This window comes from Melanaphis sacchari, unplaced genomic scaffold (genome assembly GCF_002803265.2).
Source record: "Melanaphis sacchari strain LSU unplaced genomic scaffold, SCAv2.0 Contig91_pilon_pilon, whole genome shotgun sequence".
Classification (NCBI taxonomy): Eukaryota; Metazoa; Arthropoda; class Insecta; order Hemiptera; family Aphididae; genus Melanaphis; species Melanaphis sacchari.
In genome coordinates this window covers 949,059-974,465 of record NW_020271649.1, presented here as the reverse complement: position 1 = coordinate 974,465, position 25,407 = coordinate 949,059, and the positions used below count along the sequence as shown (strand labels likewise).

The window sequence follows — 25,407 nt, the reverse complement described above, 5'->3', positions numbered from 1 at the left end:
TTCATTTAATGACCTATAAGTTAGAGTAAAATATTTTTTTTAATATTCTTTTTATTTGAAATAGGCAATATAATAAATATACATTGTATAATATGATTTCAATTAAAAAAAAAAAAAAAAAAAAAAAAAAAAAATATAATAGATAATATGCACAAAAATATATTTTTATTTGGTATTTTACTCTAATTAATATTTATATAAATTAATAATATTATTAATTTACTGGAATGCTAAAATTTTAAATTATACACTCGAATATTAATATTTTTCTAACGATTGTTGTTAAACAATATCATTATTACTTGCTTATTTTAATTATTGTATTTTTTTTTGCTACAGAATATGGCACAGTATCAACTATATTCGTCCTCTAAAGAATCAGCATCTGTGGAATGTTGTCCAGTAGATTGTATAATTCCTGGATATTCTCCTCAAGAACCACTACTGTCATGCAATCAAAATAGTGCTATATCGTTTAAAATTGACTATTCATATTTCATTAACGAAAAATCTTCTAAACGCCAACCATCAAAACTTCGAGAAATTAGTAATTAAAATATTGTGATTAATATTAGTGTGTGTATTTTAGATGTAATGGTTTAAAGATAGATTGACGGTTTTAAATTCTTAGTAGTGCATTAAATATATTGATTTTATAGTGATGTGTACATTTTTCTTTTTTGTCATCATCATTTAAGCAGTAAAAATACTTTAAATTTTAACTTAAAAAGATGATTTCTGGTTACTAATTGATACTTTTGAGAGGTTAAACGTAAAAAAATCCCCATTAATTTTCTTAAAAATCGAATAAAATAAAAAAAAAATTAAAACCGTAAATTCTTTAGATAAACCAATTTTTGACTGAATTAATTTTTTTATTTCATAAAATAAATATAAATATGATATAACTTTAACTTATTGAATATTTTCCAGCAAAATTATTAGAAAAATTACCACCAAATTGTATAAAATTTGGTATAGGAGTACCAAACGTATTAACATTTCCGTTCAAGAAAGTAAGCGTGGAACTAATTAATGGCGAAATTATTAAGCTTGAAGATAAAGAACTATCTGATGCCTTGCAATATCTGCCTTCGGTTGGGTATGTTTTTTTTTTTCATTTATTAGAAATATAAATAACCTAGTTATTCACTTAATATACAAGTTTAAATGATAATAACTTAAAAAATAAAACTAACTAGTTAATTTAGTGCTCTAGATAGTACCTAACTAAACTCTTTAAAATTATTAATATTATTTACTTGAGACATTATTTCATTGACTAACAACAAAAAAATATGTTTACTAATACATTTTTAAATATAAATACAATAGACAATAGATAGGTATTTACCTAACATTATTTGGATATAAAAAATTATTTAATTAGATTGATAGTTTTAAAAACAACACTATTTATTTGTGTTTAGAAAATAATAAAAAGGTAAAAACTTATAACAACCTGATTGTGTGCGAGAATTATTTTTGAATCAAGTCGTGTACACTATTCGTTATAACTTATAAGTGATAACTTACATAATTTTATCACAGATTTTTTCATATATTGAAAAATAAATAGCGATTAAAAGTAATAAACTACAAAAGTTTCATATTAATAACACAATTGTCAATTTTGAAAATAAGTAATATCAACTAAATAAAACAGCTTAAATTAATTGACAAATTATTAGTATTTATATTATTATCATTGTATTGTAAGAAGTTATCGATTCTAAGAACAATCATGAAATTATATTGCTTTACAGTAACTTTAATACTTAAGTTTAATCAAAATAAATTATTTTTAACTAAAATTGACTGTACACAATTATTTAAAATCCACGACTGTTGAGTGACGGAAAGTAGGTACGCTACAATATAATATATCCATTATACGATATAAAACGATGTATACGATTTTTAATCGTTGCCGTTAAACATTTTTAATTGAAAATATCGTATATTTAATACTTGACTAAGGCCCGAATATTGTAAAAATATCAAAGTACTATACGCAATTGTTGAGTAGCAGTAAGCCAGATCGACACTGGTGACAAACAATAAACATGATTTTGTAATAATACATTTTTGAAATTTTAAAGTTTAAACTATTTATTCACACATCACTTTAAAAATGCTATTATTTACGTCATTAACTCTAACAAAATTTAAAATATTTGTGCATTTATTCAAAATAGCTATTAAGTGTTCGTTTATATGTTTAGCAGCTGATTGTTCATGATGAATGATGAATGAAACAGTGAGTTGATAAAATGTTCTTATGATAAACGTTCTTTTTTAGATACCTCTAACAATACCATTAAATTTACTAGTCGTATGATTTAAATAATATGTAGGTGACCTCTAGATCAACAATATTGTATTAGCTAAAACTTAATTTATTGATTTTACTATCAATTGTTTCATCATAGTTACTTTTATTTTAAATTTAAATTCAATATAAACAATAATGCATATATTATATTTTTGTTAATTATATTATTATCAGAGATAATAAACATAAAGAAATTTAAAAGAAAAAAGATATAAAATTTACATTAATAAGGTCATGTTAATTATACATAATATTACTCACTCAGTAACACACTCATACGTTAATAGTAAAAGAACTATAAAATATAAAATATACAACTTGATAAAAATAAAGTTTTTTAAAATTTTTAAGTAATATTAGAAATATTAATTATAATTGATACAATATAATTTTATAATTTTCGATTTAACTTATAAATATATAATATTAAAGGTCAACAATTGATTGAATAACCATTTTTATATAAATATTATCTTTCCAATTAAAAATTTCAAAACAAAAAAGTATATATAGATTTATATATTTGAGATAAATTATTTATGTTTATGTTGAACAATACTGTAAATATATAAATATTAACCGTTAAATGGATTTTCAAATGGTTTCAAAAATTTAGATTTTAGTAATATTTTTTGGTTTAGTGAAGGTGTAAGAAATTAAGATTTTACAAGATTTATCATTAACCATAATTTATACTTATTTATATAAACTTAGGTCATTGAAATATATTTGTTCACGTAGATTTAAACATTTGAACTAAACCATAAGCCACCTGAAATATAAGTAATTCAAAATGAAAATGCATAAATTAATTTTCCAATCTATTATATAAAATATCACATTGCCTGTAAATTTTTACTTTACTTAATATTTTTTATTTTGTTTTGTTATAAATAAAAAATTTTAAAATTAGTATATTATTGGTATTATTATTATTATTATTATTATTATTATTATTTAATGTTGGTATACACTTCAGCTGCAACAACCATCAAGACCATTAGTGTATAATATAATATTTTTCTAATTGTTTATACAACATTAATTAATTTGGTTTATAGGAAAAAATAATAGGTTTAGTTAGTTTCTGGGTCTTGTTCTTAGGCTTCATCTTAAGTGTTAGGTATTTTGCTTTTTTTCGAGTTCCTCTAAGTATTATTCTGTTAAAAAGAATCTTACCGTTATTATGACTCCTTAGGTTTTGCATATGGATGGAATATCTTTGGACAAAACAAATAAACGTGATTTATTCAGTTATATCCAATTCCTCAATCTATTTATTTTTTTACTATTGTTATTGTTATTATTATAATTATTACTTTGTACTTTTTTAATTTAATGAAAATATATTATTCTATATTTAATTATTTAATTTATAAAATTGTCATAAATTACTAAAAAACTAAATATTGATTGTTATTGCAATATTTTTGTTTTTTAAATTTCAATGAATTTTTTTTTTTTTATTTATTTATAACATTTTGCTGACTATTTAAATGTTAATGCGTATTTTTTCCAAGTTTAAAAGTATATGGATCTTTTTATTTACGTGACTATATTCACGATTGAGGTATATTAACCTAAGTGGTTACCATGTCGGAGAAAGAAAAATATGAGGAAGATTAATCTCACTATAAAATACCTGTATATACAATATGTATGCATTATTGTAAAATAATTTCAAAACTCAAATCCCAAAATTCTATTGTCTTTGAATGTTAGAATATATTATAATCGTTGTCGTTGTGGAATAAAAATGTATATGGTGGTGGATAAAAGAAGCTTGTCGTACGCAGGTTGACGTTGATTGGCTTACAAAAACGAAAAAAATCGTCTGCGGTACCTTTAACTATAAAAAGGTTGTAGTGGAGAACAGATCCGCCAACTAAGCGACAAGGTACGTTCTTATTTCGCGACGAATGTTATATGGATGGTGATGTTTAAGAGACGAATTGGTCGTAAATCGTAATAGTCCCATATAACATCACCGACAATTTTTTTGTATTATTTATAATTTTATCTATTAAGTTATCAAAGTTGCAATCAATTCATGTTAAAATTAATCACAAAAGATTTTAAAGGCTTATCTATACAATGTACACTATAACTGTGTATACAACACTAAAAACAAACTTGTCTGATAAGACAGTAAAATAATCGAACGTATATAATATGTATTTACTATCTTCTCGATATATAAACACATAAATTATGCTAAGGTTGAAGTAACAAAATGGAAAACACATTCGTAAAATAAATATAGTTCTGTAGATTGAAATTCCTCCCCTCTTCTCCTATAAAAAAAAAAAACTATTACCTTGTAAAAACACACACACATATAATAAAACTTCGTAAAGTAATGAGTAATTAGTTGATCGTCACACTGTCGTACACCGTACACGCCAATTTTATTATTTTGACGTATATAAATAAAACAAAAAACATACAATTACACTAGAAAGCACTTTATTAATATTCTTCACTATAAAGAGAACTATATTATTGTAGCTTAACCTAGTATTGTCGATTTATATATAGTATATACATAATTGTTATTGGCCAACTGACTATAGAATTGTTATAGTGTTGCATGTACACAAATATACATAATTGTTTTCTTAATTTAGATTTATTTTTTAACAATGTTTTTATATTACAACAGTTGTAGTAATATTATATCTGTACCCTAACTATAAGTGTATAATATGTATATAACAAAAGTAGCATTAATTCTGAACTAGTGACAAAAAACTTTATAGTTGTATTGCATAGTATAAAAATGATTAAGAACACCGTTTGGTTGCACCTAACAAAACACTCGCACGCAATTTAAGTGCTTTTGAGAACAATTAATTTTTGGCTAAACCCACAGTAACCAACTATTTTGAATATAATTTTTAAAAATCATATTTTTATAAACTATGTAAATATTTTAATTAGATATCGGCCTCTAATAAATATATTAGAAGAAATACAAGAACGTTTTCACGGACCTCAAAATTGGAATGATAGATCTATTATTGTAACGTCTGGTGCACAAGAAGGATTGTCCAACGTCGTGGACATGTGTATGCGTTATAATGACCCAGTAATTATGCCTGACCCTGTTTACACGGGAGCTGTTGATTTGGTAAAACCTTTAATACCTTTTTAAATTTATGCTTCGATATTATATTTCTAATTATTATAACATATGATATATCCAAAAACTGAAAATGCATTATTTCAAATGCTAAAGTATACTATAGTCTGTGTTTATAATATCTATGTAACAACTATCTAAATATTCAATATTGAAAATAATTTATAAAATGACCCAAACTCATAATCTCGTTTTTATCATGAAATCTTATGGTTAACATAATATGTTTGCAGTTTAAACCATATGATGCTGATATAATACCGATAATACAAGATTCTTGTGGTGTTATTGTGGAAGAAATTGAAAAAGTTTTAGTTGAAAGAAAAAGAAAAATGATGGCAATGCCCAAAGTAAACTTTTACTATATGTATATATTATTCGATACTCGTATTGTAATAAATAGATACTAAGATGAATTGTTGAATTGTTCCTTGATCGTTATACTTGCTAACCACTATTTTATTTTGTCAACTCCCTTAGATATTTATCTAAAATGATTTTTATATTTCAATATCTTCTCCTCATTGTCATACGTTATGCTATTTATTTATTTTTTTTTTGATACATTTTTTGCTATAGAAATCGTATGATAAGCAGTGATGAATATTTTAAAATTAATTTTATTTAATTAACTATAATAAATGATATAAAACCTAATATTCTAAGTGGATATAATTATAGGTACTATAAAAATATTTCTAATAGAAATAATAGAATAAAGAACTTTATAATGTGTATTTCAAAAATTGTTCCAAATATACATATAAGGTTATGTTAGGTCTATCAATTAGATATTGAAAACTATTAATTCATATAAATACTTACGTAAAAATTAGAAAATCACAAACCAGTTTAAAAAACCTACTTTTTTAATTATTTTATTTAAAGATATAATACTGTTCACATTTAAATTAAAAATAATAATACACCTTTGTCGAATATTAAAGTAAGATAAGCGCCAATATTATGTAATAATCATAATGTTAAAAATAGATAATTTATTTGAACCCTACTGCATCAAATCCTGCTGGAACTACATTACCTACACATAGAAAACGTGAAATTTATAAATTAGCTTGTGAATATAATTTGCTTATTCTTGAAGACGATCCATATTACTACTTACATTTTGAAAAGGTAACTATCAATATTTCTCAGTTTAATTAATAATAAATTAGTTAATTAACTAGAATATCATTTTAGGAAAATCCAGTTAGTTTTTTATCGATGGATACAGAAGGTCGTGTACTTCGATTCGATTCTTTTTCAAAACTTATGAGTTCTGGTTTACGCGTGGGCTTCCTAACCGGACCCAAAACATTACTGCATAGAATAGAGCTACATATTCAAACATCATCAATTCACACATCATCATTATCGCAAGTACTTTTATACATGCTTCTATCACGTTGGGGTAAAGACGGTTTAAATTCTCATTGTATGTATGTCAGAAACTTTTACAAGCAAAAGTTGGATTATATGAAGTCTGCAGTTAATAAACATCTTACTGGTAAGAAACCATTCAAATAAACAGTTACTCTTGAAATTGTATTTGAAAATTGGAAAAAAAATTCAAAATATAAATATTGTCAAAAATGATGATTTTATTAAGAAATTTAGTGGAATATGCATGCTTTTTACCATTTCTGTTAATTTATTAGATTAATTGTTTTGGAGCACCAGCAATTTTTAGAGTAGTCAATTGGTATCTGTTCAAAATAAAGAAAGTAATAATATTAAAGTAATAATCGTGAAAAAAATAAAAAATAAATTCAGTGAAATAGCTAGTGAATAGATAATTAATTAATCTAAATAATAATAAAAGTAATATGTATCATCAATTATATGACAACTGTAAATAATATTTAAATGAAACAAAAGAAGAAGAATATTATGCAAGTGAGCAAGCAAAAAAAATTTAAAGACAGTGCAAAGATAATTAAAACATTTATTGATAATTATGACTGAAATTATATAATACATAAAATTATACATTTTTTTAGAAACCTAGTCTATAAAAATTACTAGCTCTCAATAGACCAACATTTAATTAATGATTATGTGGAATGGGATAATAGTTAAAGGTGACCCTGAGAATCTGTAGATACTTGGGTGAAAAATTTGTTGCCACATCACTCGATATACAGAAGTTATGTTAGTTTAGTACACACTGAGTTATCTTCATATGTATTACTTTATTTATTATTTATTCGTTAATTTAATGATGTAAATTATAACTATTCTAAAAAGATTATATTTTTCATCATAAAATCATTAAAATCTTAAGATTTGTCTCACAATAAATATAAATTATACATACATGTATATTTTACCAACAAAATATAATTATATATAATACGTGCTTATGTAAATATAATCTATAATCTGTAATCGATAAATACCAATAATATTTTTAAGATATATATAAATATAAAAAAATTGTCCTTTATTATATAAGATGAATATTTGTATTAAACGGAATAACCATTAAATTTTACTGGTAAATAAACAGATATTTTATACCTTAACTTGTATTATCATATCATGAATTATCCTAGTAAATAAAAATAATTTACTTTAAACAGGATTAGCTGAATGGCACGAGCCAAACGGTGGCATGTTTCTATGGTTGAAAATAATTGGACTGAACGATGCCAAACAATTAGTCACTACTAGATGTTTGGATAAACTAATAATTTTAGCTCCTGGATTTGCGTTATCAGCTAATACTGAAAAACCAAGTCCCTACATTCGAATTTCGTATTCCATTGCGTCACCAGAAGAAGTTGATCGGGTAAGTATTTTCTTTTACAAAAAAAATATATTTTACAATATTTCAATATTTTATTTTATATTTAGTAACTTCTTCTAGACGATATTTATTACAAATAGTAAAACCATGTCCACTAATATGTCCACCATAGAACTATAATCTATGTACTAAGATTATAATTATTTAAATATTTTAATAATAATTGTTTTATTATTATCGTTTTAATGTATTATTAGTTATACAAGTTAATCAAGTATAAAATAGCGTTATTATTTTAGGGAATTAAACTACTTGCAGAAGCCATACGAGAAGAATTATTGGACTAATGTTTGTTTATAAGATCAAACATCATAAATGGTACTTATCAGTTATCAATTATCATTATAGTCTGTATGAATTTGTATATCTATATTATTTTTTAATTGAAAAGTGTGTTATCATATTTTTAAGCTGTAACTTTTATTGTATTTTTATTTATGAATAACAATAATCCCTATTATGATTTGTAATTAACTAGTAAAAAATACATATTTGTAAAAATTGTTTATTTTTTGATTTCGTTAATGGGGTCCAATTTCAGCACTAATCTACATTTCTGTAAATCATTTTGTGATAGCATTTATACTTTTTTTAGCATTAGGTACAGATCATCTAGGTCCATTACTGCCAGTTTAATTTCTTCTACTTTCAATTACCTGTTATATACATAAAAATTATAAAACCTATAGCGTAATATTTAAATACAATAAGACTATTGAAATAACAAATTGATACTTAAAAATAGTTTTAGTATGAAAAATGTATTAACCCTTTATAGGGCAAGGAGATATATATTTCCCACCTAAGAAAAAAAATTTTAGCACCGCGTGGTCAGAGGTAATATTTTTCCCATTTGTTTGAAAAAAATCGTTACTTTTTGCTGTATACGACAGTATCAATTACATGTATTTGATAACATTTCAAATTAGAGAAATAAATTAAAAACGACCAAAGTGGGAAATTATCATCCCATTGCCCACAGGCGATACATTTTTTCCCTCTAATAAATTTCCTATCAAAATTGTTAAATGTTTTAATTTTAGGTATTTTAGTTATTAAAAATTTTTGTTGCAGTTTTAGATTCTGAGCATAACGATGGTGATGTATTAATAATACATATTTTTTATTACGTATTTTTAATTCTGAATGATGTGATAGATGTATAGATTTTACTGTATATGTTGTTTATTTCTTTTTTCGTTTGTATACGCAATAACTAGTTGATAGAATGATGGATGTTTAACTTGGATTATGCTTTATGATAATATATTAGATTTAGTTTGTACTTATGTAGAAGTAAAAATTAAAAATTCCCAATATTTTTTCAAAATAATACTATAATGTTTAAAATATTTATAATTAATAAATTACGATCAAAAATTTCAATTTTGAAAGTGGAGTAGGTATTGAAATTTACTTTATAAATACAATATACATATAATTAAAGGATATTTGGATAAATTAAATTTAAATATCTACGTACGATATCTTGTATTTCGATAAAATCTGAAGTTCCATAATTTTCAGCTTCAGTGTTTTTATTTGGATAAAACTAGTTTATTTGTAGCAAAAAGAATAAAAATAATTTAATATTTTAGTTTTCGAAAGTCTTTATAATTATTATGAATAGTGTTACAATAATACAATATATTTATTAGTACATCTAATCGTGCATACAACTATATTTGCATTTTTAATAAGTACATTTGTTGAAGTCATCAGAAAATATATAAGATTAACTATAGATTTATACCAGATTTTCTACTAAAAATATTTAAGATTATTATTATGGAGGTGTTGGATTTGATGTTGGAGTTGATGTTGGAGTTGTTGTCGGAGTTGATGCTCCAGATCCGGTAGGATAACTTGGGCATTGACTCCCGGAAGAAGGTGTAGTAGTAGTTGGAGTTGTAGTTGGAGCTGTAGTAATAGATGCAGTCGTTTGCGGATCAACTGCTTGGACTTGTCTTAAATTCTAAATAAGTAATTACAAAATAATTATTAGTTTTATTACACACAAGTTTATGATTTGTTTCTGTATAGAAAAATGATTTAGTTGATTATTTGAGAAGTCAAAAGTAAAACTCTTAAGTACTTATCAAAATAATCAGAAAAACCCAACAACAACAAAAAGATGAATGTAAATAACCATTCTGCTATACACCATAGGTGTTGTATACATCTCATCATTAATAAGTTCCTGTATATATGACGTGTTAAATTTAAATTTAATAATTAATCATTTTCTATAAAAAACAATTCTGAACAAACATAGTCTATCAGCCTGTATTACTCAATATATCTTATGATATAGGTTAATATATTAATATTTATTTATTTTAACATTACTATTAAAGTAATATTCATTTTACTAGTAATAAAGTAGATTGAATCATTATTTCCGAAAATATAGTATTTAAAATGTTATAGTGTGTATACGTTATAACTTTATAAGTTTTTAAATTCCCATGAATAATATTTTTAAAATACAATAAAATTATCAAACCCATATAAATACCAGCTATTTTATTAAAATTTAAACTTCTGAATTTTTTTCTACTTAAAAATTATTTTAGCTTAAAAAACACAAATTATAATTTATGAGCACAAATTTCTATGCAACCGCATATTTTTTTCCTTTTCACTTTTTTCGATTTTTATCAGTTATCTACACGAATCATAATAATTTAAATCTAATGGTGACATTTTTTTTGCATATTTCTATATATTAAATGGTTACTACAAATTTTTACAAAGTTCAAAATGTATTGCATATTACAGCGAAAATCTTTCGTTAAGTATTTAAGTAGTTAATTATTATAAGTTGTTTAATTTTTTAATTTTCTATTAATAAAAAAAAATTGGTTGCATATTTGTTACATATTTTCATGATTTTTACTACATATTATATAGCATATTTCGATACATTTTAGTGCATAAAAAATCCGTGATTTACTTATGACTTACACGATACCTTACACGATACAGCCATAAATTACAATATAAAATATCAATACTTACTGACAAACTCACGGCAATGACAATTGCCATGGCTACAGTAAATTTAAAATTCATGTTTGATTTGAATTGATGATGTGTATTGAAATATAATTTAATATAATCTAGTATACTAAAGAGTTTTTGTAAAGTGTTATCCTTTTATACAATTTTTAACAATTAATCAAATTCAAACATTTTAAATTATGTTTAGCTAAATATTTAAATTGTAAATAATTATTCAAAAATGAATTATGTAAGCCTATAACATTCAGTCATTATGTATTTAATAAATCATAATAATTCTATCAACAATAAAAATAAAAATTTTATTTTATACCTAGATAATAATATCTAATATTATATTAGTTTATTAATTTTAAATGCTCATACAATACAACTAACTAATTCACGTTATATACTTTTAAATACATTCTACTTTTCATGTAACACTATCTGAAGAAAATGTCAACACGTATGTTTAGTCTCAGTCTTACAACGTACATCAAAATAGATTTGCATTTAGCAGAATCCATTTTAAGTTGTTAGCATTAATAATATTTAAGTAAAATTACATATTATCAATTTTTTTTATTAAAATAATTTTTTCATTTTTATAATCTCTATTCAATAATATTTTAAGTAAATTTGATCAGAAGAAAAAAGAATTATATGAGAATGATATGAATAAAGAAAATATCCATAAATATCCCTCATGAGTATATATATTATAATATAATATTATTGTAACTGTATTATTTTATTATCATTAATTATTAATTACTTGATCGAATCCTAAATAGTTAGTATACAAACCATCAGTATAACATAATATATATGTACATTATCTAAAAGTAACGACTAATAACTAAAATATTAATATTATTATATGTATAATACTCTGTTGTCTCTGTGCGTTATCCACAATAAATTATTAGTAATGTTCAAAAATTGATAATTTATACATTTAAAATTTCGTATCCGGACAATTTGAATTTTGAACATTACCCGTTTTTATTCATTAACCATAACATATTTATATTAAATATTGTCATTAATGTGATGCGAGATTGAGAAATTTTATTGCGTGACTTATATTCTATTTATGTATGATAACCTGTTTATTTGTGAGTGAAAATGTTCTAAAATGTGATATAAGATTCCTCATAAGTTTTTTTTTACGAAAATTAAAAAATAAATATTCACAGCTGTACATTTATAACTAAATGTATTAACTTCAATTTTTTATTTTAATTCGTTAAAATTACGAAAACTGTGAAATTTAAAATAAAAACCCAAAACATTTTTAATTTTAACAATTAAGGTTTAAAAATTTGATACAACATTTCTTAAATGTTTTTATTACAAACAATTAATAAAATTAAAGTAAAGTTTTAAACAATATCACATAAATATGTGAAATTAAAATGTTGACGATATATTCAAACGAATACAATACCATTTATCCTCTAACTTTTTATTATTTAAAAATATTATAGAAGCCTGAAACATTCAAATATTAGTTAAATTATCATTTTTTACTACCTATTTAGTATTTACACAATGAGAATTTCAAAATATTTAGACTATTTTTAAATTATTTATATTTTATATATATTATAGACATTTTAAAGTTTTTTATTAAATTAAAAATATGAAAAATTTAATTTAAAATACATGCTGACGGACCTCTTCCGCTCTGAATCGTTTTTTTGTAAATAATTATATATCATTTAACTCTTTTTTTTTTTTTTTTTTTTTAAACAAGAAGTATACATTCTGTACCCTTGGGCATAATAAGAATATGTGATATAATATTTTATTTGACATGAAAACGTGAGGGAAGAAGCCATCCAGTGAAGACACTCCCTATTTGTTTAGTTTAATTCTTATCTTTTAAAATTCGACCAATGGTAGGACACTATAAGTATAAAATAGACTCAGTTTCCCGATTTTTTATTTTAATACCGATTTTAACTAAAAATAAATAACATTTATTTAGCATTATATAAAACAATAATAATATAGATTTTTGGTAATCACTGCTTATAATATAACATTAAACGTTAAGGAGAAAGGGGTAAAGTTGTCATATTGTCGATAGTTAAAACTAAATGGTGTATATATTCGTTTTATATAATGTGTATAATTACACGTGAAACTACGTCACTGTATTATTATTTAAAATTATATAATATTCATTAGTTAAAAATAATTATGATGGGTTTATTCAAGTGTATAATCAAATATATACTTTTCGATGTACGTATAAAAACCAATTAAATAATTTAATTAATTAGTTCCATTTAAGATAAAATTTTATTTTATCACAATTTTTTTATTTTAACCATTATTTATCTACATTAATTATAATATAACATCTATTAGTTTTCAATGTTAGTTAAAAATAACCTGTGCGCTATTTGTAAAAATTATAAATTAACTAATCGTTTACAAATAACAACATGTTCACTTTGATTTATAGCAAAATGTGTGCATTTATGCGTGAGTGTCATTAAACTGTAAATAAGTAACGCACATTCTATAATAAGCATATAAAATTCGTGAATTATACATGTAATATGTATTTATATATGCATGTATTATATATGTATATATGTAATATGTATACATAGAATTCATTAAAAATTATAATTGTATATTGGAGACCAGTGATCACAATGATGATCTCATTATCTATATTTTTATTAGAATAATATTATATTGGAATCGGAGTATTTTTTACAATAAATAATAATAAAAACACAATCAATTGACGCTATTGGATAGTAGGACAAGTTTATCTAAGCGGTCTTTATTAAGTTTCGTGTTTATATTGTTCAGTTATTAATATCATTTATGTAAATCAACGTTTCTTAAACTGTGTTCCGTGGAACCCTAGGGTTCAGCGGAGATCACTTCAGGGTTCCGTAAGCTTAAGTAATTTGTTTCAAAATTTTCAAAAAAATTACTTTAAAATATTTAACTAAACATTAGTAGTGGCTAGTGGAGAAAAATGTTTGTATATTAAATAATAATGTATTCAATATAATCTATAGTATAATTATTATAATTTGTATTGCAAATAGCCCTAAAAAAAAGGTAAAAAGTAGGGATTCTACGATAAAAGTGTATATCAAAAAGAGTTCCACGGATAAAAAAGTTTAAGAAATGCTCATGTAAATGTTACAATATGTATTCAAATTCAACTCTATAATAGTAAATTATGCCATACATTAATATCATATAACAATATATGGACAATTCATAGCTTCATATAGTTTCTGCATAAGTATCTAATAATATATTAAAATATATATTTAATGCACTGGTTAAGTTTAATATTATATTTTCACAGTTTATTTTAAACATTTTTAATAATATTTAGCACACCAAAGTTCAGTATTATTTGAATTCATTGTACTTTGGGTCTTTGATATAATGTGAATATATTGTTGGTATAATTACGTTGCAATTTATATGCACAATATTCACAGAAATTACGAATATAAAATAATCTTAATATTAATGTTATTTGTTTCGAGAATCCAAAAGTAATTATTTGTAAATTGTATGCACTATTAAGTATATAAAATGACTTTGATAAAGCTTTGCAAATATAAAAAGTATACAGGTTTTTGAATACATAAAAAATTAAAAATTAAAACAATATTATATAAATTATAAGTTTTTTAATGTTTATTAAAATAATTAGTGTATTTTAGGTAGATATTACAAGAAAAAAGCATGAAACAAACGTTCAAATAAAGTTTGTTTAAAAGTTATATTCTTTCGCCTTTGATTTGCATTAATTTCACAGTAATCATTTATGCCATAGAAAGAACACCAGCGCCCAAACCGAAGCCACAACCTTTTGGCCCAAAGTTCTTAGCATAACAAGGTCTGCAATGAATTTCGCCATCAGGACCATCATTCAAACTTGTTGAATCTAATGACTTGCTGCAATCAGCGCAAGTAAAGCATCGTTTGTGCCATAGCTGAAAATCAATTCAAATAATTTATTATTATAATGTTGTATTTTATTTATCAGTGCTATTTATTATTGAATCTATGTTTTTTAGACATTTTTTCAACATTCTAGTGTATCACGGTGAATAAAATAAAACATAATTTGATTAAGATCCATAAATAAATCGTGTATAGATAGATCTTTCATTTACAAAAATAAATGAGAATATACGATGAAATAGGTGATTATATTTTGTCTTCATTCGAACAACGCAATATATATATTATGTAATAATATACACATACTACCTAATGTATTAGTATTACTAACCGCCAAACCACATGTTTCATTTTTAATACTAAAAATTAACAATATAATATAATTGTTAAATATACAAATAAACTTCGAAACAGATTTATAGATATTTTAGTCATATTTTACTTTAATAACATTAAAAAAATGTATTTATTTATATGGTGACTTAAATATTTTTATTAAGTAATAAAATTGTAAAATGTCATTACCTTATTTTTACTTATCATTTGCTCAGCGGCATAAACTTCATATCCACACCTCAAACAACCATTTCCATTTCTGCTCTTAATTCCAGATGTTGGTCTTGCTTCCGAGCTAAAAAAAAAAAAAAATAATAACATGAAATAATAAAATAAGTTCCCCATTTTATAACATCTATATAAATTTCTAAAAATATATTTTAGTACTCGTATTTTTCAAATAAAATTTAATTTTAGACTTTAATATGAAATTAATAATATACCTATAGTTACTTGGTTAATTCGAAGAACATTTTAATTCATAAAATAAATTAAATAGATTAATTTAATATGATCACTGTGTTGTTAATATTATATTATATTAAATTTTTTTTATTTTTTTTTCATTATCATATTTTTTTTTTTATTATTATTACATTATAATACCTTAAACTGCGATTATATGTATAATATAATAAAATAAATCTCAATACTATTTTTTTTTAATATTCATACATAATATTAATTAACGTTTTAAATTTTAAATTTTAATTTAATAATATAATACAAAGATCTATAGAGTGTTTAGACAGTTTTTTGTATTTAATGCTTGAAGTACCTATCTAATAACACATTATTTTACACTTTATAATTTGAAATACATTATGAGTTATGACTATCTTTAAAGACTATTATTTAAACAAAGCAAAATCGAGCTAATCATAATAGTATGGCCTATGGTAAGATTATTATGTACTGTAACTGTAGTAACACCCCAATGATGTAATTTGTTGTAGTGTATAAAATATTTCAATATGCTTAAAAAATAATTCATATTTGTATTGAAATATTTAATGTACCTAGGTATTTTGTAAAGTTGTTAATTTGTATAACAATCTATTTATTTTTGATAGTAGGTACTTACAACAACATTGTAGATTCTCCTTTGGTAGAGACCAAAGTTGGAGAGTGTCCATATCCAAATCCTTTGGGTCCAAAGTATTTTCCATAGCATGATCGGCAGTAAACTTCTTTGTCCGGTCCATCACAAGCCAATGTAGAGTCTAATGGCCGGTGGCAAGTAGCGCAGTTAAAGCAAATTTTATGCCACATCTGTTAAAAATTTTAAGGATTTTAAAATTAAAAGAGTATAATGTGACTTAAATTATGTACCTATATACTTAATATATTGTCATGAAATAGTATTTTCCAGTAAAAGTATTGAGATAAAACGCATAATAATAGCTATTATACCATTTATACCAATATTTTGATTTAAAATTTACTTGTATTATTAATTTTCAAGTGCATACAATATACATACTAATGATAGAAAAAACTTACTGCTCCTTTAGCCAATTGTTGTTCAGCGGCAAATACTTTTCCACCACATCTTGGACAACCCTCTCCTTTTTCTGCTTTAATAGATGTGGTATCTGGATTATAAAATGGTCGGGATCCCGCAATTTGCTCATCTCTGTAAGAAAATGTTTATACATATATATTATGATACTAATAGTTCAACGAGATATAATATATAAGTGGTATCGTGAATAAATAATATAGCCAAACGCTAATCCGGTTACTTATATATAATATTTTTTCATCCAGTCAAAATGTATAAAGTTAAAACACAATAAATGAATCGATACATTTCAATATTTATTCGTTAAAATTCCACACTTTTTTCAATTCAAAAATATTATAATAATTTATACTAACGTCAAGCCATCTGTCTGAAGAAATCCTGAGCCGCAAGCAAATCCATATCCATGCGGACCCCACTTTTTACCATAGCAAGTTTTACAATACACATCATGATCAGGTCCGTCACAAGCAATTATTGAATCCAATGTTTTATTGCAATCCTTACATTTGAAACATTTTCTATGCCATTCCTTTAAAAATACAATAACGTAATCTATTATAAATACAATTCAATGATTTTAATTTGTTATAATATTAAAACTTAAAAAGTTATTTTCACGTTAAATTTAATAATATAACTATTTTTAGAAAAATAACTAAATTATTTAACTATGTACAAAACACTTAACTTTATTTATTGATATAGTTACCCAAATATAATATCAAAAATTGTTACTTACACTTCCTTTAGCAAGCACTTGTTCAGCAGCAAACACCACACCTCCGCAACGTGGACACCCTTCTCCTGGCTTTGCCTTTATAGAAGTTGTATCAATAACAGGAGCTCGAGAAGTACTAACATCTCTGCACATGGAAAAAAAAGTTTTTCATTTATGACATATAGAATAGGAAGAAGAAGAAGAAGAAGAAACATAAAAAATGTAATGATATACACAAAAATAGGTACTGAGAGTTAAATTATATTTAACATAAGTTCATGACAAATATAGAAAATGTGTGTACGTTTACGATTTATATAGACGAATTGAGAATTGAAACAGATAATTGCATGCTATGAAAAATAAATAGGCGGTTGACCTTTAGGTATCACTAAATACCTTTCGGTTTCGTCGTTTAAGTCACATGTTAAACCAATTGACTGTCCACCAGCACCACTGTGACCTATACCTCTGGGACCGAAGCGCTTCGAATAGCAAACTATATGGAAAAAACATCGTAAGTATTATACTGGACTTGGTCAATTATTATCAAATTATATGGTTTATGAAAACAAAAGAAGTCAATCGTAATATTCTATAAAAATAATAATCCACGCAAAATAAAAACAATAGGTATTATAATATTAATAAATAACATGCATAAAGTAATTTCGATTTTTTGAAAATATCAATAGAACGTATACCTAATAACCAATAACTTCTATGGGAAATTCAGTGGTGAATTAAAAAATCTCGAAAAAATTATAACCTCTACAACTGTTTATAATATGATTACAATACAATTCCATTTAAGCTAGACATGTTTTCCAACAATATAATTCCACATATTATATTATTAATCATAGAAATATTTTTAAAAATCCGAAAAAACTGATGCTGTATTAAAAGATTTATTTCATGCAAGTCTTAAGTCTTCCAAGAGAACTTATGCAATACACATTTATAAAGGATAATATGAATATAGACATACCTAATAAGTATTAATAATAATTTTATTAGATAAGCATGTTTTTCACGAATAAGTATTTCTATAGCCAATACAAAACGTCAGGCTTAGTAATAAAATTATAATTATTATTATTTGTTTGTATAAAATATACTTATATGTACCTATTTTACATAATATAAATTTATGATTTTATAATTTTTAATAAAATTAAATATGTACATTGCACAGGGGTTTTACTATTTATTTGTTTGTTTTTTTCTTTTAATTTTGATAGCGGAAAGATGAATGTATTTTTTAATTCTAACTATACAATTATTATAAACGTACCCATTATAAGCAGGATCGCTTTGAAGGGCTCCAGCTCCTTGTCCATAGCCATAACCCTTAGGTCCAAATTTCTTGCCATAACATACTGATTTAAAAAAATTAATGTTAAAAGTTAGAACATGCAGAATACACAGATTACCTTACCTTTGCAATAAATATTCTTATCAGAACCTTCACAACAATTGACTGAATCCAAACGTTTCGTGCAAGTAGCACACTTGAAACACTCTCGATGCCAAGACTAAATTAATAAATGAATATCATGCAATAGGTACTTGAAATTATATGGTTAGGTATTTTGGTGAAACTCGAAGGCGGTAAAGTATTGTTAAGAAGTATAGCTACCTAATAAATGTATTCAAACCTAACTTAATTCGAAAATGTCATCATTTGAATTAACTCAATGTTAAAATTAATTTCCGAATTTAAACAAAAATTCAAAAACCAAATTGAGATTTATGCACTCTCACACAAATATTTGTTCTCATTCACCTCTACAGTATACTTCATTATCAGGCCCATCACAATGTAACACTGAATTCAAAGTTTTGTTGCAAGAAAAACAGTGATAACATTCTTTGTGGTATCCCTAGAATACCATATCGATCAAATGACATATCCTATATAGAAATAATAATATTGTGGTTTTGGGATTAAAGTTGAATAAATTAGGTACACTCACTCTTCCTTTTGCTAACATTTGCTCAGCCATATATACAAATCCTCCGCAGCGTGGACATCCTTCACCTTCAGGAGCCATAGCCATATTTCGTGATTCCGTGGCACCTTGAGGTTTAGTATGATAATAAGACCTAAAATGTAATTTATTATGAACACTTAATAAACAGTAAATTTTTCTTTGTTAAATTAATAAATATTAATCATAGATTGAATATATTATGTAAATATGTAGATAATAATGATATAATTATAAAGTATATTAGTAGTTTTAGTGATTTTTTACCATTAAATATAGGCATTATTAAAATAGTTTTGCATAAAATAGACAAATTCCATAAAGTTAAAAGATAAAACACTATCAAAAATAATATTATCCAAGGGATCAAAGTAATTAATTAATACTATAAAATTACAATAAATAAATAAAATTATTTTTCTTGGTATATTAATATAATAAATTAAATATTTAATTTGATTAACACTATAGTTAATTAATGAGAATATTTGAAATTCTTAAATTAATGTATAAATTTAAAAGTACTATTTTCAATTTAAAATTTATGTATGAGATATTAATAATTAATACATGTTGCACGTGTATACAAAATTTTGTACTAGCAATTGTATTTTAAATTATCATAATTATTATTTATTAGGTATATATAATGTATACGTTTATAGGTATAAATTTAAAAAAATTATAAATATATTTTCAATTTATTCATTATTTTATATACATAATATACTGAAAAACAATGTTTTTGAATTAAAACTGAATATTTTTTTCAAAATTGTAGGTATTTATTACTATAAATTCGATTTTATTAAATGGATTAAATCTATAAACTATATAGTTAAGTATAAAGTATAGTGTTTTTGTAAGTTTAGGAGTATAATATGTTTAGTGTATAAAAGATTATGTTATTTATCATTAATTATTAAACGGAGTTTCCCCATAAAGTCACAGTTAGGTATATTATGATGCTATTTTGTAAGATGAAATATAATAAGAAGAAAAAATGTTTTTTTCATAAATCATCATTATATTATAATGACTCCATTCCAAAATTGCAGCTTGCTGAAGTAAAACAAAAAACAAAACAATAATTAATTACTGTTAGTACCTTTTAGGTACAAAAGTAAAAATAATATTTACAAATCATAAAAGTTCACCTCTCCATATTATTGTTATTTTATAAGTATTTTTGTTAAATATAGGTATGACTTATAAAGATTAAATTTAAAATAAAATAAATATACAAATCAAATTAGAGTATATACGTTAGTGAAAGCAAAACTATTAATAAGCACAAGTTTTCTAATTTACAAACACCTACGTGATATATAATATATTCACGTATGGTAAGTTACTAAAAAAGTTTAATCTCACCATTTAAAGCCATTTGGACTCTAGAAGTGAAATAATATAGCATTCCATGAACTCTCTTAAAATTGATTCTTTACATCAATATGTTTTGTAATATTATGCTTAGGATTTAAAATCATTGTCATTTCAAACATGATAAAACTAAATAAATAATTTTATAAATGGTATCTTAAGCGTGCTTTAGGTATTTGCAATCAAAATTTAATTATAATACTATATGCTTAAGAATTGATATCGATAGCGTTATTAATAGGTTTCAAAATGAATAAATTTTAGGTATTATTTCCGGACAATAACATATTATTTTAATATATACATTTTATATCATGTATTTTTCAAAGCAATCATTGCATATAATATAATATTTATGAAAATTAAAACCATGAAAGTAATAAAATCAATAATTGTTATGATTAGCCGAAAGCATCGCTTAAGCTGCCAGATAAACAAAAAATAAAAATAAAAACAATTGTTGGAAATAATATTATTAATTTAATGAAAAATCAACAAAACATTTCTATACAATATAGTGCTTGTTCACTGTACATATGACTAATGTGTATGGTAAATAGGTACAAGCTTGGATACTTAACATAAAATTATTAAAAAAATATCTTCTAAAACGAACAGAAATGAGAGGTGAATTTATATGTATAAGCAAATATTAAAAAGGTTTTACTCTTGCATGCAAAAATAAATATAGGTTGATGGGTAGGTCCTTCGGATGGTCAGGTATTTAATTGGGTTGTTTCTCCATTAAAGGCTGTTAAAAAAAACACACTTATTATTATATATTTGAAACATGCTCATAGGAAAACTCTATCTAACAAAGAAAACTTTGATGGGGGCGTTAATATAGGTATTTAAATATTAATTATTTTTGTATCGTTCTATTATATTATTAATAGTAAAAAATTAAGAAATACGATATTATACTATATGATGATTTACGATTAATTAAAGTATCTAATAAAAGTAGTACCAATATGATACATACATATTAATGCAATACCTAATTAATCTATAATTATAAACTTTTTTACGATTTGTATTATCTTTTAAAAATAGGTAGGTACCTATGTATTTAAGTATTATTTTTAATACTTATATTTAGTTATGAATGATAAAAATTATTCTATTATTACTCATTAAATGGATCTTGATTTCACGAAAAAAAATCATTGTGATTATAATTACTTAATTAGTAAAATGTATAAATATTAAAATTAATTAATTTGGACATATTTTTTGCTTACACGTTGCTGAGATGTTCACCATTGTCTGTACTCAGGCATCCAGCACCACCACCAAAACCGTATCCTTTTGGTCCGTATTTTCTTCCGTGACAGTTTTTACAGTACAGCTCTTTGTCGTGCTCTGCGCAGTTTGTGGAGTCCAAAAACTTGCCACATAATTCTATACAATTTCATTAAGATTATACGAATAGAAAACAAACGCTTAAATTATTTAATACTTACCGCATTTGAAGCACATTTTATGCCATTTATAGCCTCCAGCAATTCGCTCTTCGGCGGCATATACTGATTTAGTGCATTTTACGCATTTTGGGTGTTCAATTGCGACGAAAGGCATTTTTAAAGTTGATTTGGACGATTTTACAAATAAAACTGAAATTAAATTGAAAATGTATTCAATATTAAAAATATTAATGCATAAATTATAATAATAATGTTAACGCATAAAAAATTCACTTATTAACCCAACTTAAGTATAGTAAAAAATCTAATGGTTTTGTGCATTTATTTGAAGAGCGTCTTTTGTTTGTAATCAATAAAGTAAATATTAAAATATAAATGTTAGACGATTTTTGGATATTTAAAATTTACATGGCAATCCATCATTTTATATTGTTTTATTAAAATTTATAAATAAATTCAAGTACCCATTCAACAAAACTTCCTGTGAATAAAAATAACTGATAATACATTTTTACCGGTAAAACAAACCTCATTCAAAAAAAAAAAAAAAAATCTCACTTAAATAAATAAAAAAATAATAATCGTAATAAAAACTGAAAAATAAATCTGCCATCAGTTATATTGAAATGTTTCTATTTGTTATTTTAATTGTAATGTAAGATTTATGATAAAGTATGTTTTTTTCTTTTGCATAATGAGCATACGTTTTTATTAGTTGTTAATTTTCACATATGATCTGGAGTAAAAAGTTACTCATAGTAATGCTTTCATGTGTGAAATTATATTTAAATTGAGAATCATAAAATACATACTTTAGATATTACATAGCGTGTGTGATTTTTCATATCAGTAAATTGATCACCAGTATAGTAATATTATATATAGTCTATAAGTACTATAATATAGTAAATAAATTATTAGGAATTTTAAATGTCAGCTCAATATAGACTATAAGATATTCACCGATAGATCGAGGACCAATAGCGAAAAGATATATACATGTATATATAAGTTAAATGACACAATACAATATACGTATATAATACTTAATTATATATTAATAGCATTTGGCGATACTTGACAAGTAAGATTGGCTATGAGCCATTATTCAATCCTGGACACATTGACCTAATTTTTTTATTTTTTTTTATTTCAAATATAGGAAAAAAAGAGAAAAGTTATGAATTGTCGAATTAAATAAGACATTAAGCTTAAAACGTATATAATATTTATATGAATAAAATTATATAAAATAAATTCAGAATTATTGTATAATTTTATGAAAATAAATTAAGTATATTAAATAGAATTAACATTTGTTAATACCAAAAATCTATAGAAGTTGAATAAATGTATAAGGAATGTATACTTAAATAATTATAAGTTGAATATAATTTCAATATAATATGAACCGTTGAAAGTTTATAATTCCATTTACAATCACTTGCCCATAAAAGGATAAAAATAACATGAAAGAATCTAATGACCTCCGAATATGAATGCACTCCATTTTTAGAATAAAATTGTGCTCGTAATCGTGAGTTGGACAATTATTGAATAATTTATTTTGTATGACTATTTAGAAAAACAATATAATGTAGAAGAACCCGGCATAATACATATTACACGTACTACACTATTGTATACGCGTATTGTATTTTTACACAGGTACACACATAGGGAGTGTTGTCACACACATTACATAGGTACTATACAGTATATCACAGTACAATAAAAAATATTAAATTATTATATATACTGTAATATACATACAGATTTCATTGTTAGCAATATCTTTATTGGTTCATGTAAACACAACGATTATTCACAATTCGTAAGTTAATATTTTTTAAATTAATATGTTTACACAAAAACTTATAAATAAAATAGACTTTCGGTTACCTAAGTAATTTGGTTTAAAAAGCCACGTATATAAAATATTGCAGTACATTATAAATTAGAATTTATAAACTGTTATTAGTTAGACAAAATAATTGTAGATTGAATACAAATTAAATATAAAAAATATCTATAGTAAATATTCAATGTTTTTTTATGTGTTATTGTCAATAAATAATAAATTATTATAAATAAAAAAATGTATTTTCAGCCAATCTATAGGTTTACCAGGTATATAATGTGTACCTATCAGAAAAATCTGACAATTTTTAATTGAAATTACATTTGAATATATCAATTGTTAGATAACTGTGATATACTCCGAGTAAAATCACTAATTATAAACTGGCATTTAATTTAAATACAATTTATAACGGATTTCACATGATAAAAAAATTAAAATAAAGTCAAAAATATTCGAAAAAATTTGAAAATATTTGTATTACACGATTTACATTAATATTTAATTCAATAATATTGTTATTTTTATTTTATTAATTACATTATTAAATTATTGTATAGAATATAATATTAAAATCTTTGCTCACCTTAGTTAACGGAAAATGTACTACAGTCGTGTGCAGCTTCGGTTTTGTAAATGTTCTCGAACTTTAATCTAAGTGTTCTACTGCTTTTATCCCTACTACAGTATTGCACACGGCACATTTGCTCCGCCCTTTAAGACACTCCTACGCAAGAATATTCAGTATCCCCTTGATCTACAATAGTATAATTTCAGGATAAAAAATATACATATAAATAGTAAATACAAATATTATTAAAATTACATTGGGTTTTGAGTACATACGTATACTATTGCCAATAAAAATAGAAAAAAATTGTATTGTTACTAATGCTTAAAAAATT

General features: G+C 23.7%; 2 protein-coding genes across 3 annotated transcripts; one reads left to right on the top strand and one right to left on the bottom strand.

Annotated features, from left to right (window-relative positions):
- The first annotated feature begins 320 nt into the window (after nt 1-320).
- LOC112602907 (kynurenine/alpha-aminoadipate aminotransferase, mitochondrial-like) lies at nt 321-8,687 on the top strand. Its single transcript, XM_025351260.1, has 8 exons — nt 321-547; nt 934-1,102; nt 5,276-5,465; nt 5,711-5,827; nt 6,471-6,614; nt 6,681-6,987; nt 8,063-8,271; nt 8,529-8,687. The coding sequence occupies exons 1-8, from the start codon at nt 343-345 to the stop codon at nt 8,574-8,576; spliced, it is 1,389 nt and encodes a 462-aa protein (XP_025207045.1). The 5' UTR covers nt 321-342; the 3' UTR covers nt 8,577-8,687.
- A 6,276-nt stretch (nt 8,688-14,963) lies between these two features.
- On the bottom strand, nt 14,964-25,193 carry LOC112602883 (muscle LIM protein 1). Of its 2 annotated transcripts, XM_025351226.1 has the most exons (12): nt 25,089-25,193; nt 22,681-22,830; nt 22,459-22,618; nt 19,817-19,946; nt 19,279-19,375; nt 19,135-19,219; nt 17,859-17,982; nt 17,473-17,648; nt 17,095-17,227; nt 16,676-16,863; nt 15,781-15,886; nt 14,964-15,284 (listed from the first exon to the last, which is right to left on the bottom strand). In XM_025351226.1, the coding sequence occupies exons 2-12, from the start codon at nt 22,793-22,795 to the stop codon at nt 15,114-15,116; spliced, it is 1,485 nt and encodes a 494-aa protein (XP_025207011.1). In that variant the 5' UTR covers nt 22,796-22,830; nt 25,089-25,193; the 3' UTR covers nt 14,964-15,113. The 2 variants fall into 2 exon arrangements, with proteins under 2 accessions (XP_025207011.1, XP_025207012.1); XM_025351227.1 differs by lacking the exons at nt 14,964-15,284; nt 15,781-15,886; nt 16,676-16,863; ... (4 more) ...; nt 19,279-19,375; nt 19,817-19,946 and adding an exon at nt 21,680-21,965 and having other exon boundaries at nt 25,089-25,186.
- Nucleotides 25,194-25,407: the final 214 nt, after the last annotated feature.